General features: G+C 35.1%; 1 protein-coding gene across 1 annotated transcript; it reads left to right on the top strand.

The window, feature by feature from the left end:
* The first annotated feature begins 4,713 nt into the window (after positions 1-4,713).
* Positions 4,714-19,391, top strand: LOC120151541 (guanine nucleotide-binding protein subunit gamma 2-like). Its single transcript, XM_039163958.1, has 4 exons — positions 4,714-5,191; positions 6,560-6,612; positions 6,700-6,888; positions 19,355-19,391. Exons 1-3 carry the CDS (start codon positions 5,048-5,050, stop codon positions 6,827-6,829), a joined length of 327 nt encoding a protein of 108 aa, XP_039019889.1. The 5' UTR covers positions 4,714-5,047; the 3' UTR covers positions 6,830-6,888; positions 19,355-19,391.
* The last annotated feature ends 3,758 nt before the right edge of the window (positions 19,392-23,149 follow it).

Genomic DNA, 23,149 nt, shown 5'->3' with positions numbered 1-23,149 from the left:
ATAGTTTGGCCCCGAATGAACCTCCCTTGGGGCACCAAAGGATCTTTCAGCTAGTATTCGCCGCCATGGCGGCGGCGATAGTTTTGTGTTGTTTGAATTTGTGGTTGTTAGTGAGATGGGTAGTTTAGTTATGTTTGACTTGAATGAATTCAAAGGAAGGGACAGTTTGAAGATAGTGGCCGGAGTGGACATGTTTGGCTTGAAAGAAAAAAAATTGTGAGTTAAAATAGATTTGTGAAACAGAACACGATGGAAATCGACATGTGTACGTGTGACAGTTTCTTTCATACGTGCATTTCATGAAAGCCCAGTGACGTGTAATATCTTGGGTGTATAAAAATTTTAATATTAAATTATCAGTTTTGATCTTTGATCATTACCTAAATTTTAAATTTTTTAAGATCATATAACAGTTAATTTTTGTTTCACTTTGAGTATCTTTTAAAACGTTAATACATTTAATACATAAGTTATCATTTTTTTTCGTTTTAGTACATAGACTTTTAATTTTATTTAAAATTTAACATTAAATTTTTAACAAGAGCACCAAAATGAAAAAAACTAAACATTAGATATGATTTTGGAAAAACGAAAAGTTTAAGTACTAAAATGGATCAAAACTGATAGTTTAAGTATTAAACGCATAATTATATTAAAATAACATCAGAAATAATTATTAATTATGATTTTGAAAAAAAAACGAAAATTTAAGGCATTAAAGTGGATAAAAATAAAACAAAAACTAAACGTTAGATATAATTTTGAAAAAAAAGGAAAATTTAGATACTAAAATAGATAAAAATAATAGTTTAAGTACTAAACGCAAAATTACCCTAAAATAATTTAAATCAAGTTTTAATATAATAAAATAATAGTTTAAGTACTAAACACAAAATTTATAACATAAGCAATAATTATTAAATATGTCATTATATATTTAATTATTAAATATGTCATTATATATTTAATAGAGAAAATCGCCTCAGTGACCAAAAATGCCTTATAATATACGATTTTAACCAACTTTTTTTTGATTTGCCAAAATGACCAACAAAATCGCAACGCGATATCAAAACCGCAACGCGATTTAGAAAAGCGCAACGTTGAAAAGAAGATCGCAACGCGATCTTCCAAGAATCGCAATGCGATTCATAAAATCGCAACGCGATCTTCCAAGAATCGCAACGCGATTCAGAAAATCGCAACGCGATTCAGAAAATCGCAACGCGATCTTCCAAGAATCGCAACGCGATTAAGAAAATCGCAACGCGATTCCAAGAATCGCAACGCGATTCAGAAAATCGCAACGCGATTCCAAGAATCGCAACGCGATCTTCCAAGAATCGCAACGCGATTAAGAAAATCGCAACGCGATTCAGTAAATCGCAACGCGATCTTCCAAGAATCGCAACGCGATTAAGAAAATCGCAACGCGATCTTCCAAGAATCGCAACGCGATTCAGAAAATGAGTAAATTCTTTCAAAAGTTGTTGCATTTGTTTCTTTCTTAAGAATTTTCTCTAAAAAGATAGTATCCGCGCGGACGTGTCGAAGACACGTATAGTTTTAATTCAAAACTATACATATAGTTTTAATATGATAAAATGTTTTAATATTTTTAGATATGGATTAAGTGGGAAAATACTACAAAAATTGCTATATTTTCTTTGAAGTGTTGAGTAATGCTCAATCCCACATAGTATTGGAAACACTATTGGGAAGTGTATTTAAGGCTTGGATTTCCCATTTCCTTGTTGAGTGAAAGAGAACAAGGGGGACTCTCGCGCGCCGCCGCCGCCGCCGTCTCGTCTCGGGTCGGGTCGGGTCGGGTCGTGGTCGTGGTCGTGGTCGTGGTCGTGGTCGTGGTCGTGGTCGTGGTCGTGGTCGTGGTCGTGGTCGTGGTCGTGGTCGTGGTCGTGGTCGTGGTCGTGGTCGTGGTCGTGGTCGTGGTCGTGGTAATACGTGTCTTCGACACGTCCGCGCGGATACTATCTTTTTAGAGAAAATTCTTAAGAAAGAAACAAATGCAACAACTTTTGAAAGAATTTACTCATTTTCTTAATCGCGTTGCGATTCTTGGAAGATCGCGTTGCGATTTTATGAATCGCATTGCGATTCTTGGAAGATCGTGTTGCGATCTTCTTTTCAACGTTGCGCTTTTCTAAATCGCGTTGCGGTTTTGATATCGCGTTGCGATTTTGTTGGTCATTTTGGCAAATCAAAAAAAAGTTGGTTAAAATCGTATATTATAAGGCATTTTTGGTCACTGAAGCGATTTTCTCTATAAAAAAATAGTATTGTAGTCACCTTTCCCATGGTCTCGAGGCATAGTTCTCCTCCAAAATACTATAAATTGTCATGATTTCAACCTTAAATCATCCATTGCATTTTATTAAATAAAGCCATATACTCTCTTTTATTTTATTTTCTATTACAAAGAAACAGAGAAAAAATGGCAAAGATCACTTTAGTTATTGTTTTGATCTCAATGATCATGATTCTTTCGATCCAATCTATCATCGGAGATATTGAAGCTTCACCTGCACCGGTAACAGAAGTTAAAGAAGCCGTCGAATCGGTGTCTGCTGCTCCCGAACCAGCTAAGGATGGTGCATAGGAGAGATCTTCGTCATGGGTTGATTGAACCAAAAATTTCACCGGTATGGAAAATAGTATTGAGAACCTTTTTTCTTCATCACCATCTTCGGCACCGACACCGGCACCTGCAACTTCAACAACCGTGAAAGTTTGAGCAGAAGTAGTCACTGCCGAAAGGATATATCATATAGGCAACAAAATTTCATATTGTTTTCATGTAATGTATTTGGATTAATTCAATTGATTATCGTCCAATAACGATCGAGATTTGATCGAAGAATCACTATTATTACTTTGGGTTTTCGATTAAAATTTGTTGAAACCCATCATATATAACATACTCTAGTTCTTTTTAATTATAATCTACTTAGAATTTTATTTTTATTAATCTGAGATGATTATAAGTGATAGTAGCTATAAATATTTTTAATTATTTAATAATGAACGTTAAAAATATCCTACATTCATTGGTGTTTGAATTAATGACCTCTAAAGATAATAATCATCATTTAACCACCGAGATAACTTATTTTATACCAGTAATTGTTATTTATTGAATAATATACTTTTATTTTAAAAACATAACATACTTAAAATATTCCATAATAAGAAATGATTAGCTTAAATTTCAATAGTTTATTTTAATATTCCATAATTAGATTTTATCTAATCAAAATTGTAATCCTACTGACGATATTTTATTAATAATACAAAAAATAATAAGTTTTTTTTTATCACATTAATTACATATTTGAAAATTTTTTTGGTTGACAAATTTTAAAATATATGTTTCTTACTTCACCAAAAAATATTTGTTTTTTAGATTTTTATCAATAAAAATTTTTAAATAAAAAATAAAAAAAATTAATTATTAAAATTTAATAAAACAAAGAGAATATTTTTTTTAAATTCATGATTAAAAAATCAATGGATAAACTTTTCACAATTCAAAAGTGAAAAGTTAGAAACATCGCGTGGGGAAAAACAGGTTAAGGATTTCTGTTTGTTCTTTTACTTTTTAGGAATAATAATTATAACTATGCCTACAGTATAATATATATATAAAAAAAGAATAATTGAACAAATAAAAATAGAAGCTTAAAATATATGGAAATAAAATTGAAAATAGTTTAACTAAAACTAAATTTTTTATTAAAATAAAATTTTATAGCATATATTTTAAAATTCATGTAACGATTTAAATTTTGTTGTTGATATTCGTATATTAATTCGGATTATGTTCGATCCAAAATTCATAATTTATATTAAAATTTATTAATAAAACACGGTAAACTATATAAATTATCATCAAACTTTTAGGGTGTTTAAATTTTGATCATCAAACTTTTAAAACTTACATTACAGTTATCGAATTTTTAACTTGCTTTTAGTAAAGTCTCTAACGTTATCTCCCGTTAGTTTTATTTGATGTAGCACATTACTGCTATTTTCAACTTAATAAAAAATTAAAAAAATTCCCAAAAGCCGTCACATAAAATTTGAAAAAAGTTAAAAGGGTTTAAAATTCTTTCATCGATCAAATGACTTATTTAAGTTGGGTTTAATTTGGGTTTTCTGATTTAGGTTCCCCTAAATTATCGGTTGTTGGTGAATGAAAATGAGGGAGAGAAGGACTTGAAGAAACAAACATAAGCAAAAAAATAGAATCCCTAAATACTAAATTATCCGTTTCTTAACCTAACATAACTTGGTACAACAAAACCCCCCCCCCCAAATAAACCACCCAAATCACTAGCTTAAATCTTATTCCCTTCTCCATGACTCCCATCTTTCATAGCAAACCTATAATTTCGATGTTTTTCATAACGTATTGTAAAAAATTTCACTTCATTATTTGAAAATAAAATCATCCTACTTGAAAATATAAAATCTAATAATCATTATTTGAAAAAAGAATTTTACTTCATTATTGTACTGATTTTAGTGAGTATATATATAAAAGATATGAAAACAGATTTATTTTCAAGAGATAATCATGGAATTTTGAATAATCACACTTACCAAACAGCCTAAAATGAAAAGGACAGAAAATGATATGAAAAAGAACCCACCTTTTTCTTCAATCTTTTAAAAAATAAGGCCATTTTCAAGGCCAAGAAAACAAGGGAAGAAAGAAACCCAACTTTGTTTCGCCACTTTCACCATAAAACCCCCCCACAGATCCATTTTGTCTTTGCCTAAAACAAGGCTACTTTGTTTTTTAAGTTTTGTTTTTGTTTTTAGTAATTGGTTTACTGAATTCAAGCTTTTTTTTTTGTTTGTTCTCTGGGGTCCACAAGGATTTCTGGGACACCCTTATTTGCTCCTCTCTTTCCCATTTTTTCTGATACAATAAGCTAAACAAAGCTTCAACTTTTTATCACACAACCTTTTTGTTTCTTCTAAGTTTTGGCATTTTGGGATTGTTTAGAATTTTGTTGTGAACAAGATGCAGTCGGGTGGATCACAATCCATGGTGGGTCCGATTCCCCAGCGGGTTCAAGTTTTTCAACCAGCTGGTAGTGATACCAGAGGGAAGCATAGGATACGAGCTGAACTGAAAAGGCTAGAGCAAGAAGCTAGATTCTTAGAGGTTAGCAAGTAAAATTATCATCTTTGTTTTTTGGGGGTTTTCTTTTAGCTGCTGAAATGTTCTTTTGCTTGTATGCAGTGTTTAATATAGTTGTTTTGGATTGAATTCATTGATTGATTGATTATCTGATTTTTTTAAGATAGATTGAATTCAATTCCTATTTTGTCTTTTGTTTTTTATTGTAGGGTTTTTCATGTAAAATCTGTGTCGTTTTTATTGTATAATCGTTTGTTTTTCGAGTTATCTTCTTCGTAACTCGTAACATATATAGAGCATATGATATCCTTTGGCTTGAATTAAATCCTTTTTAATGGTCAGTGAAGTTACCTTATGCCAGAGCTCGAGTTATTTTCAGTTCATTTTTGCTAGATATTTTGGGGAACCCTGGATTTAGTCTCTTAAGGTACTATATTACAATTTAATACAGTGTCATTGCTATAAATAGTATATTAATTAACCTTATAGTGTGTCCTAATTGCGCTCGGTAGCGAAACGTGGTAGTACATAGTATTGCTTTAGATCACATCACCTTTGATACATGGGTAGTCTCTTGGCTTTGCATATACTGTACTGTTTCTTTTCTTCACTTCAATTATTTGGAACCTTCGTCAGTGTAATTTATTCAGGCATTGCATTGGTAGACTGCCTTTTTGAATTGAATATTCAGTTGCTTCTTGCTCGAACTGCCGTCTTTACCCACGGAAAATATCTTACCCCGTAAGTCATTTGATTGATCTGAATACCTGGAAACTTACAGGGTAAGATATTTTCCGAGGGCACTACTTGTAAAATATATAGAATGTTCTACTTTCCCCTCTTTTATATCCCATACATGCAGGTTCCTTGTTGCATATCTTTCCTTCTGATGTCCATATGCCTCTATTGTTGAGAAAATTTTCTAAACTTCCTTTAGCTAAATTCGAGATTTATCAAATTATGTTCTTCATTCTTTTATAGGTTGGAAGACAATTTGTTAATTAGGTTAAGAGTTGTTGTTCCATACTTAAATAGGAAATGGTAAATATCCCATCCTTTGTAGCCGGAAGTGATTGACTTTGGCTGCAATAAAAGAAGCCTTCTCCGTGTTTTATGCTGAGAATACCAATTAGCTTGAACCACTACGTTTTCCTTTTCCGTGTTTTATGCTGAGAATCAATTTCAATAACTGCAATTGTTTGCAGTCTTGCATCTTCAAAATGGTGGAAAACATTGCAGTCATCATTTTGATAAGGCCCTGCAATTGTTTATGCTTAAAGATTAGAACATAAAATGTTAGTGTGTTGCTCCGACTCTTCATTTTTCTCGAGGCATTCGTATCCAACACATTGGTTATTCTTGCCATGTTTATTGACCTTATCATATACACAGGAAGAGCTGGAGCAGATAGAAAGAATGGACAAAGCATCAGCTGCATGCAAAGAGTAAGCCTTAACATCAATGGTATTCATTTGGTATCTTAACGGAAAAAGCTGATTCGAATTTGATTTCTTTATGCATGGCATTGGCAGGATGCTGAGTAATGTGGAAACTACACCTGATCCATTACTTCCAGTCACAAGTGGCCCAGTAATTCTCTTGTGGGATAGATGGTTCGAAGGCCCCCAGGAATCTCGAGGCTGTAGATGTTGGATACTGTGACTGTATTTTGATGATTTGGAAGAGTTTTTGTCTATAGTTTGGAGAGGCTTTGATTTACAGTGTTGTTGATGTTTGAGAGAGAGATTTCATTGTGCAGAAAAAATGACAAATTTACGGTAATTTATATCTTAATTCTCATATTTTAAATGAAAATGCTTTCATTGTGCAGAAAATGTTAAACAATCTAGGAAAGCTCATACAGCAGACACAGATGGTACACAAAAAGTTTACTCTGTTTCAGTGATCAGAATCCATAATATATGAAGAATGAATGGAACTTTTCTTTCAGTGATCGGTCTCCTTTCTTGTTGCTTTTCCGGTAACATGCTAGGCGATCCACCCGAGACCATCGTTCAGCCCGTCTCCGGTAAGTGCAGAGCAGGCCTGGATGTGCCAATCGTGGGTTTTTATGCTGTGAAGCAAAAGGGTGTCCGTGATCTCAGCCAGGGTCATTGCGTCCTTTAGGTCTTGTTTATTTGCAAAGACGAGTATGACGGAGTTTTGTAGGTCATCGTGTGAGAGCAACCTAAAGAGCTCCTCCTTCATAATGGTGATCCTGGCTATATCCACGCTGTCTATCACCACGATTACAGCATGAGTTCCGCGATAGTATGTGGCCCATGATGTCCTTGGTCGATCTTGCCCTCCAAGGTCCCATACCCAAGGCAAATAAATACAAATATTAGACGTCCATCATATGCATAAAATCCAAGTGAGACCATCACATTCATTACCCTCATTAGTCTCTCGACTCTCTTCGGCTTTACATGATTCCGTAAATAACGATAAAAAGAATATCAATTCACATCCAGATTGTTCTTAAGACGAATCTCAAAAATAAGAAGACTGCTTCAAAATTGAAACTTTATAAAGGAAAAGCTGAAGATCATAGCAAGAACAAGGCCAATGAGACCTGATGCAAAAAAATCAAATCCGAGGCTAGCTAGCTAAACTGCAATCACCAGTCAAGTTACTTCACATTATAGAATTTGAAAACTCGCAAGCTCATGGCTCAAGATGATATCTGCAACTCAATTTTAGGTTGTCAAGAACTACCTTATTTGCCTTCCTGTTTATGGTCTTTGGTTTTCTTCTCAAAAATTTCAAGGCAAGAGAGAACTCGGAGACCCAGGTCAACAACTAGTGCAGGAGATGGGTGGGCGGAACTGTGCATAACTTTCGCTTCAAGGAAACATGCTCATTCAATACGTACATGACAAAATACGAATAGGGGGCACATCAACTTCTAAACATTTGGCACAACAATAAAAATTCTATTCAGGAAAAAAGTAAGTACAAGTAATGCTAAAGAGATGGAGGGGCATCGCTGCTTGAACCGGATGACACTATATACGTTTAGCGAAATTCTATTGAAAAACAATTATATATTTTGATTCGATTTAATATTACAATATTGGGTAAACAACAGAGTTAGTCACTTTTGTTTCAGTTTTATAAACTTATGGTCATCCGATTCAAAAAGTATAATATATGATCATTTTCGTTTCGTTTTAATTAAGATTTAGCCACTAAGACGTTAATTTCCATGAGTTGGATGACGTGATACATTAATAAAAATGTTTAATTTTTATTTGAACCCTTAAATTTTAAATAAATTACTAATTATGGATCTTTTTGTAAACCCAAAATAATTCAAGGATAAAATCTCAATTTACCTCTTTTTTCTATATTTTTCTCTCCTCCAAATCCATCTCTGCTGCTTCCCCGATTCATCTTCTTGGCTTTGTTATTGTCGCAACCGTCTTTCAGTTGGGCCCGGAATTGGGCGTCGACTTAGATTAAATGAATTGGAGTCGCCACCGATCATTTTAAAACAAATATTAGGCTGATCGGACACCATCTTACCTGATCTACGTTTTACCAAAATCGCTTCGGGTTCGGGAGTCGGTTACAGTCAAGGAAGGATTAGCACCCTCGTACTGCTCTTTCGGTACCAATTAATTTGTCGGTGGTCTTAATCGCGAAAATTAAAAAATTAAATTAAAATTTAAAAATTCAATTCGAATTAATTATCTCTGAGTATCCCTAAAAAGCCAAAAATGTTAGATAAGAAAAAAAATTAATGCTAAATAAATGAAAAGAAAAGAAAAATAATAATAATAATAATAATAATAAATTAAAAATAAAAATAACAAAATAAAAAAAACATTAAATAAATCAGAAATAAAAAAATAATAAAAATAATAAAGGAAATGAAAAGAAAACAAATCAAAATTACGAGTAAATAAAAAAGCTTAAAGGATAAGATTGAAAGAAATCAAAATTTATGAATCAAATGGATGCTAAAAATTAGTTTAATGACTAGAATGTGAGAGTTACAAAACCAGAGTAATTCATATGTAATTTATCCATAATAGTTGAAGGACATAGGAAGAGTTTTACCCAAGTCCAACTTCACGTGCTCATCATGATAGCCAGAGAAAGAGCAATATAAGGGGCATTCTCCATCGTGAATTCCTTTGTGCTTTTTAACAAATTTGAAAAGCGATTTGGCTTTGTTAAGAAGGCGACGTGCATAAGCTTGACCAACGCTTCTAAAGACGATAGAAGAAGCAACCATTGCGGTTGAGGTTTCAGCTGCAATCTCTGTTCCAGGCACGATCTCATTAATTTGCAACACGGTTCTTGGCATCTTCATATTCTCCGGTCTTACCCAACATTTATGATCTTTATTAGGGTCACCAACTTGAACGAACAATTTGTTCTTTCTGCTAGCACATTTTAGAAAGTAATCGGTGCCCCAACGAAAAGCTGCGTAAACAATTTTCGACTCCCCAGCTGAATGAAGCTCGTTTTTGTAAGCAATGTCGGACCATGCCAGGGTAGTGATGGTAAGGCCATTGGTAACCCAAACTTCACGTTGTCTCCTGTATCGTAGTACCCTCCTCTATGTTCCTCCTGTTTTTTTATTTTTTTCCACCATGGTTACTGACTCGACCACCACCATCAATCATCTAGTTCCGTCTTCTGTCATGGCTGCCAAATGCTTGTGGATATGCTTCAATGGAAGTAGCAGAGGCGAAAGTTTCTTTCAGATTTCTTTTGTTTTAGAGCTCCGTAAGTTGATTGGAGGACCGAACTTGATGAGAAATTTAAGAGAGCATGGACCATTGGTGTTTGGTTAATTAGAGAAGTTTCGATCAAGATCCATCACTGTGACCCCAACTTTACAAAGCATTGCATAGTGTTCAATCTCAGATTCCCTCAGCGAGGGACAATTTGTTTGAAATGGTAATCCGCCCCCCTCCCTTTGAATGTGATTACATGGATATTTATAGTAGAAAAGGGACTCTATTTTTAGGAGTCCTAATGGCATACAAATTGCTCTTTTAATGTTTGTTGGTGGTTGCCTTGCGAGTCCTTGCGCCGGATAGTTCGGCACGAAAATCGGAGGTGCGAGTGAGGAAGAGTCCTCATGAGAAACGACGCCTGCTTGTTAAGTTCTGGAAACCCTAGCCCCGGGTTGATTCGGTGTCGAGGGCTTGGACCGGTTCACGCGAGTTGTAGCTGGTTGATCGGTTCGTACGTGCTACTGGGCCACTCGTAATCCTGATACAGAAAATGAACAAATGTATTAGTTTAATAATAATAATAATTGTACAATATATATATATAATATAATATATAAATATATATGTTTATTTCGGTCATAAAAAGTGTGTCTACAACTGCCCCTCTTTGCCCATAGTCGTGTAACGGGGATAGGGCAAAGATTAAAAGACACACTTTTCGTTCAGTGGAGTTGAAAATTGAATCTGAAAGAATAACTCCCTGTCGAATTGAGTTATGTATGACTCTTCCATCGTGAAGTCGAGTTCATCTTGAAATGATATGAAATTGAAGCCGTAGTTCGGAATTTGAATCAGCACGTGGCTTCCCGTTGCCCTTCGGTCTTCTTCTCGGTTTAAAGACCTTGGATCGGAATCGAACTCAGAAATCTTCATTGACAAATAGTTTTTTCTTGACTTAAGCTATGCTGCTTGAAAATGGTTGCTTGTCACTAAGGCACGGCTAACCCAGGTCTTCTTCTCGACTTGAAAACCTCGAATGCAACCAGAAAGTAGTGCGAGTGATGTGTCATCGAGCTGAATGGAATCAAACTCGACAATTTTGATGGCAGATAACCCTTCTAGCCTTGAGTTATGCTGTAAATGATGTGCCTTAGAGCTGAGCGTAGTCGAACTCGAAGGTCTTTGTTGACAGATAATCCTTCTTTGAGTTGGATATCCTTCGTCGCGAGGTTGAAATCCAATCTAAAGATGGATGATGCTTGTGTGCACGATTCCCTTTGTCGTGAAATTGAAACCGCGGGTGGCCCCTTCGTCGTGAAGTTGAGCCTGGAATTGGATATCATTCGTCGTGAAGTTGAAATCCAAGTAAGTAGCATTGTTCCGAGTTCAATATCCTCCGTCGTGAAGTTGAAATTGACTCTGGAACTGGAAAATTGTTTGTTGACAACCAGCCGTCCCTTCGTTGTGAAGTTGAACTTGTGTTGTCTTGAGTCCAATATCCTTCGCTGTGAAGTTGAAATTGGCTCTGAAATTGAGACGTTGTTTGTTGACAACCAGCGGTCCCTTCGTCGTGAAGTTGAACTTGCGTTGTCTAGAGTCCAATATCCTTCGCTGTGAAGTTGAAATTGGCTATGAAATTGGGAAGTTGTTTATTGACAACCAGCGGTCCCTTCGTCGTGAAGTTGAACTTGCGTTGTCTGGAGTCCAATATCTTTCGTTGTGAAGTTGAAATTGCCTCTGAAATTGGGAAGTTGTTTATTGACAACCAGCGGTCCCTTCGTCGTGAAGTTGAACTTGCGTTGTCTGGAGTCCAATATCCTTCATTGTGAAGTTAAAATTGGCTCTGAAATTGAGAAGTTGGTTATTGACAACCAGCGGTCCCTTCATCGTGAAGTTGAACTTGCGTTGTCTGGAGTCCAATATCCTTCATTGTGAAGTTGAAATTGGCTCTGAAATTGAGAAGTTGTTTATTGACAACCAGCGGTCCCTTCGTCGTGAAGTTGAACTTACGTTGTCTGGAGTCCAATATCCTTCGTTGTGAAGTTGAAATTGGCTCTGAAATTGAGAAGTTGTTTATTGACAACCAGCGGTCCCTTCGTCGTGAAGTTGAACTTACGTTGTCTGGAGTCCAATATCCTTCGTTGTGAAGTTGAAATTGGCTCTGAAATTGAGAAGTTGTTTATTTACAACCAGCGGTCCCTTCGTCGTGAAGTTGAACTTGTGTTGTCTGGAGTCCAATATCCTTCGTTGTAAAGTTGAAATTGGCTCTGAAATTGAGAAGTTATTTGTTGACAACCAGCGGTCCCTTCGTCGTGAATTTGAACATGCGTTGTCTGGAGTCCAATATCCTTCACTGTGAAGTTGAAATTGGCTCTGATATTGGGAAATTGTTTATTGACAACCAGCGGTCCCTTCGTCATGAAGTTGAACATGCGTTGTCTGGAGTCCAATATCCTTCGCTGTGAAGTTGAAATTGGCTCTGAAATTGAGAAGTTGTTTGTTGACAACCAGCGGTCCCTTCGTCGTGAAGTTGAACATGTGTTGTCTGGAGTCCAATATCCTTCGTTGTGAAGTTGAAATTGGCTCTGATATTGGGAAATTGTTTATTGACAACCAACGGTCCCTTCGTCGTGAAGTTGAACATGCGTTGTCTGGAGTCCAATGTCCTTCGCTGTGAAGTTGAAATTGGCTCTGAAATTGAGAAGTTGTTTGTTGACAGACAACTTTTCTTGACTTAAGTTATGCTGTAAATTTCCTTTAAATGAATGATGACCCCTTTCGCCAAATTTTGTGAGCCGGATATCTTTCGTCGTGGAATTGAAATCTGGCTTGAAAGTGTTAACTGGAAACATACTGCTCATGGTTGAGTTTGTGTCGAACTGGATTTGTTTTGAACTGGTTCTCGAACCTATCTAAAATTGGTTCTAAGATGTCAAGTCGGTTGAGGTGTAGCTTCTTACTGCCGAGTTAATCAACCACCATCCTTCTTTGAAGGCGCTTGAGAATAGAGTATCCTTCATCCTGAAGTCAAAACTTGACTCTAAAAGCTGCAAAAACGTGTATGCTAAAATGATGAATGTGATTCACCTAAGTATGTTTAAGATGCATGCAATATGAATGAATTATGTGTTATCTTCTGGATGGAGTCTCGTGCTTTGTCTGTCAATCAGGTCCTTGGAATGGATCGTGCCCCATTTGCTTCCTGAGCTTTGGCTTTACAGACCTTTCATATCTGAGACTGTTCTGCTTGAAAATATTTTTCTCCTTTTTCTTGTTTTAGGAGAGAGACATGATAAAAATGTTGTAAAATATTGTTCGCAATTGAATCAAATTGTAAATGTGAGTTCAAAAAATATCAAAGGAATCAAGAGCTCTTTTAATGCTTTCAGAGTTACAAATCTTTGACAAATGTTCAAATGGATGAGTTGGCTTTAGGTTAGCCTCCTTTCTAAGGTTTTGGTAACCCAAAATGTCTTTTTTTTAAATATCGAAATATGCTTTGGCATTTCATTTGGGTGCGGACATAATGACGCAACTAGAATGACCAATTACTAGACATTTTATTTCGGTCCTCTGAAATCTTCCATTTGTTCAAGCTTTGTAGGCTCCTCCAACAAAGGCAGTGCGAAAAATATCGGTCTAAAAATGAAATTCTTGAGTGCTCGTGTGTAGTCGACTATAACAGGTGTTCCTTAACTCCCTTAGTCCATTTTACCAAAAATTTCTTGCTTAGATAAATTTGATTTAACTTGTCATTATCTGGCTAGCTGAATCCATAAAGCCGGGGCATTTAACCAATTGCTTTAGAGGGACAGCTTAATATTATAATCACTCTTATCAAGTTAACTGAAGGGTTCATCTCATCACAGAGTCTTCGGCCTGACAAGAGCAGTGGAGCAAACACCGAATCGCCAAGTGTCCGAGCAATGTCATGGTTTGAACGTAATCTACTCATAAGGCCAGGGCTTTCAAGTTTCATCTATAACCAATTGCCTTAGTGGAATAGCTCAGCTTTACAGATTTAATTTCTTAAGATTATCAAGAAGAACCTGTTATAGCCTAGGTGTTTGTTGAAAGTAAAAAATTTCATCTTTAGAGTTTAATTTTCAAGCAACTGACCTAAACTGGATTCACCTACTCGACTCTTTCATTTGTAAAGATCATCATCATCATTGAACGTCTTAAATAAAAAACATAGTAATTGTCATATGCAAATGATACCCCGTGTTGTCCGCACCTTATGAAAAGAAAATGTTGTATTGGTTAATTGTAAGAGCATGGTACGGTGTTTGAGTGTATATTCTGGGTAAAGTCAAATTCCTTGTTTTAAATCATGTTACTTCGTCAAATATATGTAACTTTGAACCATTTCAGAGTTTCTTAATTCATATGATATTCAAAGAATTGCAAGTTTGCAAATGTGATTCATTGTTTAACATCTTTAAAGTAACATAAATTTATTTAAAAGTCCTTACAAAAACTTTAGAAAAAAAATGAAAAAACAAATTCAAACAAAATGTCTCAAATGATGAAATGGTCTTCCTCACTTGGATGCCCCCAAGTTGTTGAAGTCGATCCGATTCTTGTTACGTATTTTATGTATGATTCTCTTGATTGTGGAGTAATTCTCGATAGTGCGCCCTAGGACTCCGCTATGATTTTCGCAATGAGCGTTCTCATCATACTACCTGGGGTACGGGGCTTCATGGATTTCTCTGGATATGGTGACACCACGTGTGCGTCAAACAACTGTTGGTAAAGCTCCTTATATGTCATAGGATCAAAATGTTCTCATTTTTTATGAGACATGTGAATGTAAAAAAGGAAAAAATAATACGAATATAAAGAAAAATAACAAAATGCACAATATGTCTGAATGCATGATGCATGAAATGTTCGAGGCATTGATCCAAAAAATGTACCTGCTATTATAAATAATCCTTATTGGGACAGAAGTGTTATGTCTTAAGAGACAAAAATATTTTAAAGGCATAGACCCCGAACAACTTTTGATAGGTTGATCAGTCTTCTCCCTTCGTCTGTCACTGGTTGAATACCCTGTCAAACCGTTCCGGCTCCTTTGGCTAAAATGTGCAAATAATGAGCTGCTTGCCCCAAAAAAAAGGTCTTGAAGGACTGCATCTCCGACTTTCACTCTCTACCGAGCTTGTTTCTAACGAAAGTGTCATTGGAGCCCTCCATCGAGAGAAACTATCCGAAACTTGCTTCTTAAATTCGTCAGCAATGGCATCCAGCTCAGCTAGGGTTTCACCATCTTGTTCTTGTAGTTTTCGAAAGGAGCGACCGGGTCAGTGACCTTTTCCTCGTATTGCCCCTGCAACTTTACCTTTGAGTATTCTTTGACCACGGTTGGATTTCTGAGTTTTTTATCTCTTTGTATTATAACCCCTTTGTCTGTTAATGCAGATTATTTACGTTTAACAAACACATTTTTTTGGTGGATCAACACCTCTTTTGAATGATGCATATGATGGAAATAAAATAAAAGAGAGGAAAAAAATAAAAAGAGTTAGTAAGGTAAAGATAATAATCAAAGCAATCATGAAAATAAAAGTCCTACCCCACATGATATCTACCCCACATGCTTATTATTCCTACCCGGACATGATCTCTATCCCGCAAGTTGATTTTGAACAAGTCCTAACCGCATAAATTTCTAGTTCACATGTTTTGAACAGAAAGTAAAGCAGAAAATAATTTAGGCATCCTTGGGTTTAAAACGAGGTTTTGGGGTGGGCCCTAACTCCTTGTAGTCTCCGGGTTTAGGTTTTAAAAAAGGTACTCGAGTTCTCCTTACCGGTGCCCCCTTGGGCTTACCAGACCCTTAGTCCTAAACCCATCACAGGCTTGTGTGGACTAAGTTAAACTCGAGAGGAAACATTCCCTTATGCCCATACGGAGAATAAATTCACACGAAGGCATAAGGTATATGAATCCCGAAGGTTACTTGCTAGGCCCATACGATGAATAAATTCACACGAAGGCGTCGCTTTCACCCCCACTTAAAACGGGTTCGGAGCTCTGGTATAGAGCCTTTGGATGAAAAATCCTTAAGGGCTAAAATCATTAAAAAACGGTCAGTACAACTATTTATTTGAAAAATAATCAAAGATAAATAATTAGAATCGAATAAATAAATTAAAATTTAAACTTGTAATTTTCGCTAAAAATACAACCAGAAATTAATTTCGGCCTGACTCACTTACATGTCCCCAGCGGAGTCGCCAAGCTGTCAGAACCGTCTTTCGGTTGGGCCCAAACTTGGGCTTCGACTTGAAAAATGTGGATTGGGAGTCGCCACCGATCATTTTAAAACAAATATTAGGCTGATCGGACACCATCTTACCTGATCTATGTTTTACCAAAATCGCTTCGGGTTCGGGAGTCGGTTACAGTCAAGGAAGGATTAGCACCCTCGTACTGCCCTTTCGGTACCAATTAATTTGTCGGTGGTCTTAATCGCAAAAATTAAAAAATTAAATTAAAATTTAAAAATTCAATTCGAATTAATTATCTCTGAGTATCCCTAAAAAGCCAAAAAAGTTAGATAAGAAAAAAAATTAATGCTAAATAAATGAAAAGAAAAAAAAAATAATAATAATAATAAAATAAAAATAAAAATAACAAAATAACAAAAACATTAAATAAATCAGAAATAAAAAAATAATAAAAATAATAAAGGAAATGAAAAGAAAACAAATCAAAATTACGAGTAAATAAAAAAGCTTAAAGGATAAGATTGAAAGAAATCAAAATTTATGAATCAAATGGATGCTAAAAATTAGTTTAATGACTAGAATGTGAGAGTTACAAAACCAGAGTAATTCATATGTAATTTATCCATAATAGTTGAAGGACATAGGAAGAGTTTTACCCAAGTCCAACTTCACGTGCTCATCATGATAGCCAGAGAAAGAGCAATATAAGGGGCATTCTCCATCGTGAATTCCTTTGTGCTTTTTAACAAATTTGAAAAGCGATTTGGCTTTGTTAAGAAGGCGACGTGCATAAGCTTGACCAACGCTTCTAAAGACGATAGAAGAAGCAACCATTGCGGTTGAGGTTTCAGCTGCAATCTCTATTCCAGGCACGATCTCATTAATTTGCAACACGGTTCTTGGCATCTTCATATTCTCCGGTCTTACCCAACATTTATGATCTTTATTAGGGTCACCAACTTGAACGAACAATTTGTTCTTTCTGCTAGCACATTTTAGAAAGTAATCGGTGCCCCAACGAAAAGCTGCGTAAACAATTTTCGACTCCCCAGCTGAATGAAGCTCGTTTTTGTAAGCAATGGCGGACCATGCCAGGGTGGTGATGGTAAGGCCATTGGTAACCCAAACTTCACGTTGTCTCCTGTATCGTAGTACCCTCCTCTATGTTCCTCCTGTTTTTTTATTTTTTTCCACCATGGTTACTGACTCGACCACCACCATCAATCATCTAGTTCCGTCTTCTGTCATGGCTGCCAAATGCTTGTGGATATGCTTCAATGGAAGTAGCAGAGGCGAAAGTTTCTTTCAGATTTCTTTTGTTTTAGAGCTCCGTAAGTTGATTGGAGGACCAGAACTTGATGAGAAATTTAAGAGAGCATGGACCATTGGTGTTTGGTTAATTAGAGAAGTTTCGATCAAGATCCATCACTGTGACCCCAACTTTACAAAGCATTGCATAGTGTTCAATCTCAGATTCCCTCAGCGAGGGACAATTTGTTTGAAATGGTAATCCGCCCCCTCCCTTTGAATGTGATTACATGGATATTTATAGTAGAAAAGGGACTCTATTTTTAGGAGTCCTAATGGCATACAAATTGCTCTTTTAATGTTTGCTGGTGGTTGCCTTGCGAGTCCTTGCGCCGGATAGTTCGGCATGAAAATCGGAGGTGCGAGTGAGGAAGAGTCCTCATGAGAAACGGCGCCTACTTGCTAAGTTCTGGAAACCCTAGCCCCGGGTTGATTCGGTGTTGAGGGCTTGGACCGGTTCACGCGAGTTGTAGCTGGTTGATCGGTTCGTACGTGCTACTGGGCCACTCGTAATCCTGATACAGAAAATGAACAAATGTATTAGTTTAATAATAATAATAATTGTACAAAATATATATATATATAATATAATATATAAATATATATGTTTATTTCGGTCATAAAAAGTGTGTCTACAGTTATTATGGATAAAAGGGTTTTAGAATCAAAATGAGTTTTCCCCCTTCAATTTCAAGATTTCGTCTTGACTAATTTGGATCAACTCGGGTCACACGCTAATCAACTCGGGTCACATACTAGTTTTAGTGGGTGAATCCCCCGAAGGAGATTTTCTACGTACATAAAGACTCAACCTGATACCTTACTCAAGCGATATCAAACTGCTTACTACTTGAATCAACCGTTGATACGATTTCCTTCTTTTTATTACGAAACTGATAACATTATGATTTATGTTTTGAACATCGCAAAATGGGCTTTAAGTACTTCTTGTTGATCCATTTGATATGTTAAGATTTGATTGAATGCTTTAGTGAAATTATATAATGTTGAATTCCAAACTGATATGTTAAGATTTCATTGGCATTTCCATTTTTTCTTTCTTGTTTCCTTTTGCTATGGAAGAAGTTTGATATTCGTCATACAGTAAAATCACGATGAGAGTTAGATGAGAAAGGAAACTCGGTTGGTTTAGATTTAGGCTCTGGTTTACCCGATCATCATTAATGGTGGTCGAAGAGTTAAGGTCACCGGCGTATGGAGATGGAAAACATATGGAAAAAAACAGGGGTAAATTAGATTTTATCCCTAAACTACTTTAAAAGACTCATAATTAGTAATTTATCTAAAATTTCATGGTTCAAATAAAAAATAAATATTTTTACTAATGTATCACGTAATTCAACTCATGCCAGTTAACGTCTCAGTGACCACATCTTAATTAAAACGAAATGAAAATGACTATATTACAGTTTTTGAATCGAGTGATCATATGTTTATAAAACTGAAAGAAAAATGTCCTACTTTGTAGTTTACCCTAAAATATTTAGTGAATTTGATTAGATTCATAATTTTATAACCTTCATTCAATTTACTTTTTAAGATAAAGTTTAATTTGTAAAATAAGACTATAATAACTTGAATATTTTAGTAATCAGTAGATTGATTTTTAGTGATATATATATATATATATAAAATGCATATGAAAAATATATTTCTATCATATATATGATTATAGAAAATAATCTAAATGAAAATCAATTAGTGTCATAATATTATAAGTATTTATAATTAAATTAAAATCAATTTACTTTTATCAACTAACTTGAAATTTTTTAACTTGACATTCAACCTAATAAAATACTCGCCCTTTATCAAGAGTGACGAGTGAAGACTGGCGAAATTCTTGCGATATTTTCTTTGGGAAAAACAAATCTTCATTTAATGTCTTCGGAGAATTGTTTTTGGAATTATAGTGAAATGAATAGTATTTGGAAGAAGTTGTGTTCACTTTGGCTTGGGTTTTTCCAACGTCGCTGTATGGATGATCCACCCTTGTCGGTGCCCTCCATCCGGTTCTAATGTTTCTTCTTCTTCGGATCGTGCTCTCGTTCCGGTTGATCGTCCGATTCAACAGGTGTCCGTAGAAGGCAATAGTAATAATGCAGTGGTAATTGATTTTATGGTCTCGTATACTCCGATGGAGGAAGATGGTAATGCGCCAGTTCCTGACCACTGTATTCATCATGAGGATCGTCCACAAACAAAATCTTATGCTGATATGGTCACGGGAACTCCTGTAAGTCAAAAATGTGATCTTCCCAATTTTGTTAACGATGACGTTTCTATGCGAGAAGGTGATCTTACTGTTGATCAAAGTGGGCCCTACCCGGTCATCCATTTCTCCGATCGAGTGCATGATTCAATCGATCATAACATGCGACCAGCGGTGATTGTTAGGCTATTGGGTAAATCTATCGGATATAAGGCTCTCTTGAACAAAATGAGCCAGTTGTGGCAACCTCAAGATCATTTTCACCTAGTTGATTGGAAAACGACTACTTCCTCATTCGCTTTATGCTGGAGGCTGATTATACCAAAATTCTAAGGGGCCTTGGATGGTTTTTGGTATTTACTTAACTGTTCAGCCCTGGAGTCAAGTTTTTCCACTTCGGAGGTCCATCCTTCTCAAGTAATTGTTTGAGTCTAATGAGGTTAGGAATTGTGTTGTCAATGATAATTTTTCTCCCATGGAAGTTGGATAGCTGCCATCAAAGATTTCTTCTAATTCTAGAGGGAAGCAAGTGGCTAAAAATCAATTGGAGAAAGATAAGGGTAAACAAACTGGCTCGCGGGTCCAACTCCCTGGATCTACTGGTTCTTTGAATAACAGTGACTTTGATGTTGAGGCTCATCTCACCAATCCCCAGATGAATATCCCGTGCAGGGGACCGGACCTTGTGTAGAGTCTTTGGTTCCCTACCAGGAGGAGCAGGCTATTTTCAGGAAACCGAATATCAATGTTGGAAGTCATGCTGCTGTTACTATTCTTGAACGTACAAAGGACAATCAAGTTGTTCAAAGGAGCAGAACTGAAGTGTCTGCAGTAGGGTCAAAGGGACTCAAGATTAAGAAGAATATTTCTCATAACCGATTTTAGCTGATTGGTTTCAATCTGCTTCGGTGAATTTACCTGGATCATTTCAAAAGAAAGTTACCCACCCACACGCGACAGGTAATATCGGGAAGGAAAATCTTGGGATAGATGGTGAGACTAATTTGGTGGATTCGCCTGGTTCTAGTGGTGGTGTCCCACCAAGTACCAACTAATTGTCCTTGAATGATTTTCTCTTTTGGAATAGCCAAGCGGTTGCTAGCACCACGTATCGAAGGTATTTCAAGCAGCTGAGTTGAGATCATTGCCCCGATTTTGTTGCCCTCCTGAAAACAAGACTTAATGGATCGAGGACCGATTCTACTATCAAGAAATTTGGCTTTTCGAACTCTTTTCTTGTTGAAGCTCAAGGGTTTGGTGGGGGGTATTTGGCTTCTTTGGCAGGACGACGTTTGGGTGGAGGTGCTTAACATTTCGAATCAATTCATTCATTGCTTGGTTCGTTCTTCGACATCTTCCGGGCCTATTTTTGTTAAGGTTGTTTATGCATGTTCATGCATCTCCCTTAGGAAATATCTATGGGAACAACTTATGAACCTTAATTGCAACACCCTCAACTCATATATGTCTCTGTGTATATGTCAAAGATGTCACATCAATCGAATAAAACATTTACGATTCTAAAATCTAAAAACTTTTGTTTCCTTTAAATTCGACTTTAAAATATTTAATTGCATTTAAATCTATAATGTAAATATATAAAATAATATTCATTCATTACATGATCAAAAAGAGTTCAGACATCGAAAAGATGTCATACTGATTTTGGTTGTCTGAATTGTTCTTCACAATATGTAAGATGTCATGTTTGGCTCCTCACTCGGCTGACTTCTCTTTACCTACGTGCGAACCAATTACGCGTTAAGTTTTACACTTAGTGGGGCATAATAAAAACATACTTAAAATAATTAATATATACAATAAATCATTTCATATATAAACATCATAAAAATAAAACATATATATAGTTTACATCTAATCAAATATTCAAAATAAAACAGTATTATAAAAATTCGATAAGTCATTGTACTAAGTCATTCTAAAATGTACTTTTCTATTTCGAATCATATCATTTTCATATTTTATTCAAATTAGATCTTTTACTTTGCCCACTATATTTTTCATGAGAATATATGGTACGCGAGTCAGATAACGAGTGAGCACGCTATATACAAATTCATTGTTAGAACATATTGCACTGAATCACTCCAACTCGTGTATCACTAAGATACGCCAAGTTAGAACACAAGTGAACTATCTTGGTGTCATATCATACATGTATAGTGCCAAACAGTTGCACTGAAACACTCTACCTCATGCACCACTAAGGTACGCAGAGTCAGAGCACGAGTGATCCATTTGGTGTCAAATCTGAAACAAATATAAATTCACTAGGGATGTAAAATTGGGTAACCGTTCAGGGTTCAGTCAGATCATGTTAGGTCAGGTAAAATCAGATACGGTCAAGTCAGGTAAATTTGATGCTTCGACTCGGATCAGGTCGGGTCCATGTCAAGTCAGGTCGGGTCATTTTCATGTTGATTTGACACCAGGTATAGTTCGGGTTACTTTCAGTTTGAATCGATGTCAGTTCAGGTCAAAATAGTTCAGGTTCGGAGCAAATAAAGACCATGTTAATTCAGGTTCGGATAGACATCAGGCGGATCTCGTTCAGATCGGGTGACATCATTGGTAGGTAAAATTCAGGTCGGATCTTTATCAGATACTGATTGAGTTCAAATCAGGTCAATTTTTATTTTTGGATTAATTATTTTCGTATTTCACGAATGTTGTATTGCAATTTGTAATTGTATATGATTTAGAGTAAATTACTAAGAAAATAAATAATCATGGATCAATTTTATGAAAAATATAAAATTATGGACTAAATTGAAAAAAAATGAAATTACAAGTAAAAATTTAAATGAATTAAACAACATGCATTGATGAGGGACCAAATCGAAATAATTTTAAAATTTGAGGTTGAAATTAATATAAAAAGTACTAAATTATATTCATTTAAAAAGTTATGGGCCAATTAAAAAATATAAATAAGTAATAAGTATGGGTCAATTTCAGATGCAAATAAAATTTTAAGGACTAAATTAAACAAATATGAAATTACAAATAAAAATTAAAATAAATTAAATAACACAAAGAGATCAAATCGAAATAATTGTAAAATTTGAAGAAAATATGTAAAATAGACTAAATTGCATTCATTTCAAAAGTTGAGAAAAATTCAAACAATTATAATATATATTATATATATAAACTATATAGTTTATATTTATATTATTATATACTATCTACAAACTATATATATATTATGTATAAATTATATATACCATGTATAAACTATATAGTTTATATATAAATTATATATGAATTATATTTAAATATATTCACCTTATATTTATATATTATGTATAATTATACATTATATAGTTTAAATATAAAGTATATAAGTATATATATAAACTTTAAATTATATATATATATATATAAACTATATATACATATATATAATATAAATATAAGTAGTAATATATATATATATATATATATATATATATATATATATATATAAACTCTAATTATAAAGACT

This window comes from Hibiscus syriacus, unplaced genomic scaffold (assembly GCF_006381635.1).
Source record: "Hibiscus syriacus cultivar Baekdansim isolate YM2019G1 unplaced genomic scaffold, ASM638163v2 tig00002799_pilon, whole genome shotgun sequence".
NCBI lineage: Eukaryota > Viridiplantae > Streptophyta > Magnoliopsida > Malvales > Malvaceae > Hibiscus > Hibiscus syriacus.
This window is presented reverse-complemented; position numbering and strand designations above follow the sequence as displayed.

Excerpts from the sequence above, each read along its gene's own strand:
- LOC120151541 (XM_039163958.1), top strand. The coding sequence starts at position 5,048 with ATGCAGTCGGGTGGATCACAATCCATGGTGGGTCCGATTCCCCAGCGG. Across the intron at positions 5,192-6,559 it reads AAGAAGCTAGATTCTTAGAG|GAAGAGCTGGAGCAGATAGA; the intron begins GTTAGCAAGTAA and ends TCATATACACAG. Across the intron at positions 6,613-6,699 it reads GCATCAGCTGCATGCAAAGA|GATGCTGAGTAATGTGGAAA; the intron begins GTAAGCCTTAAC and ends TGGCATTGGCAG.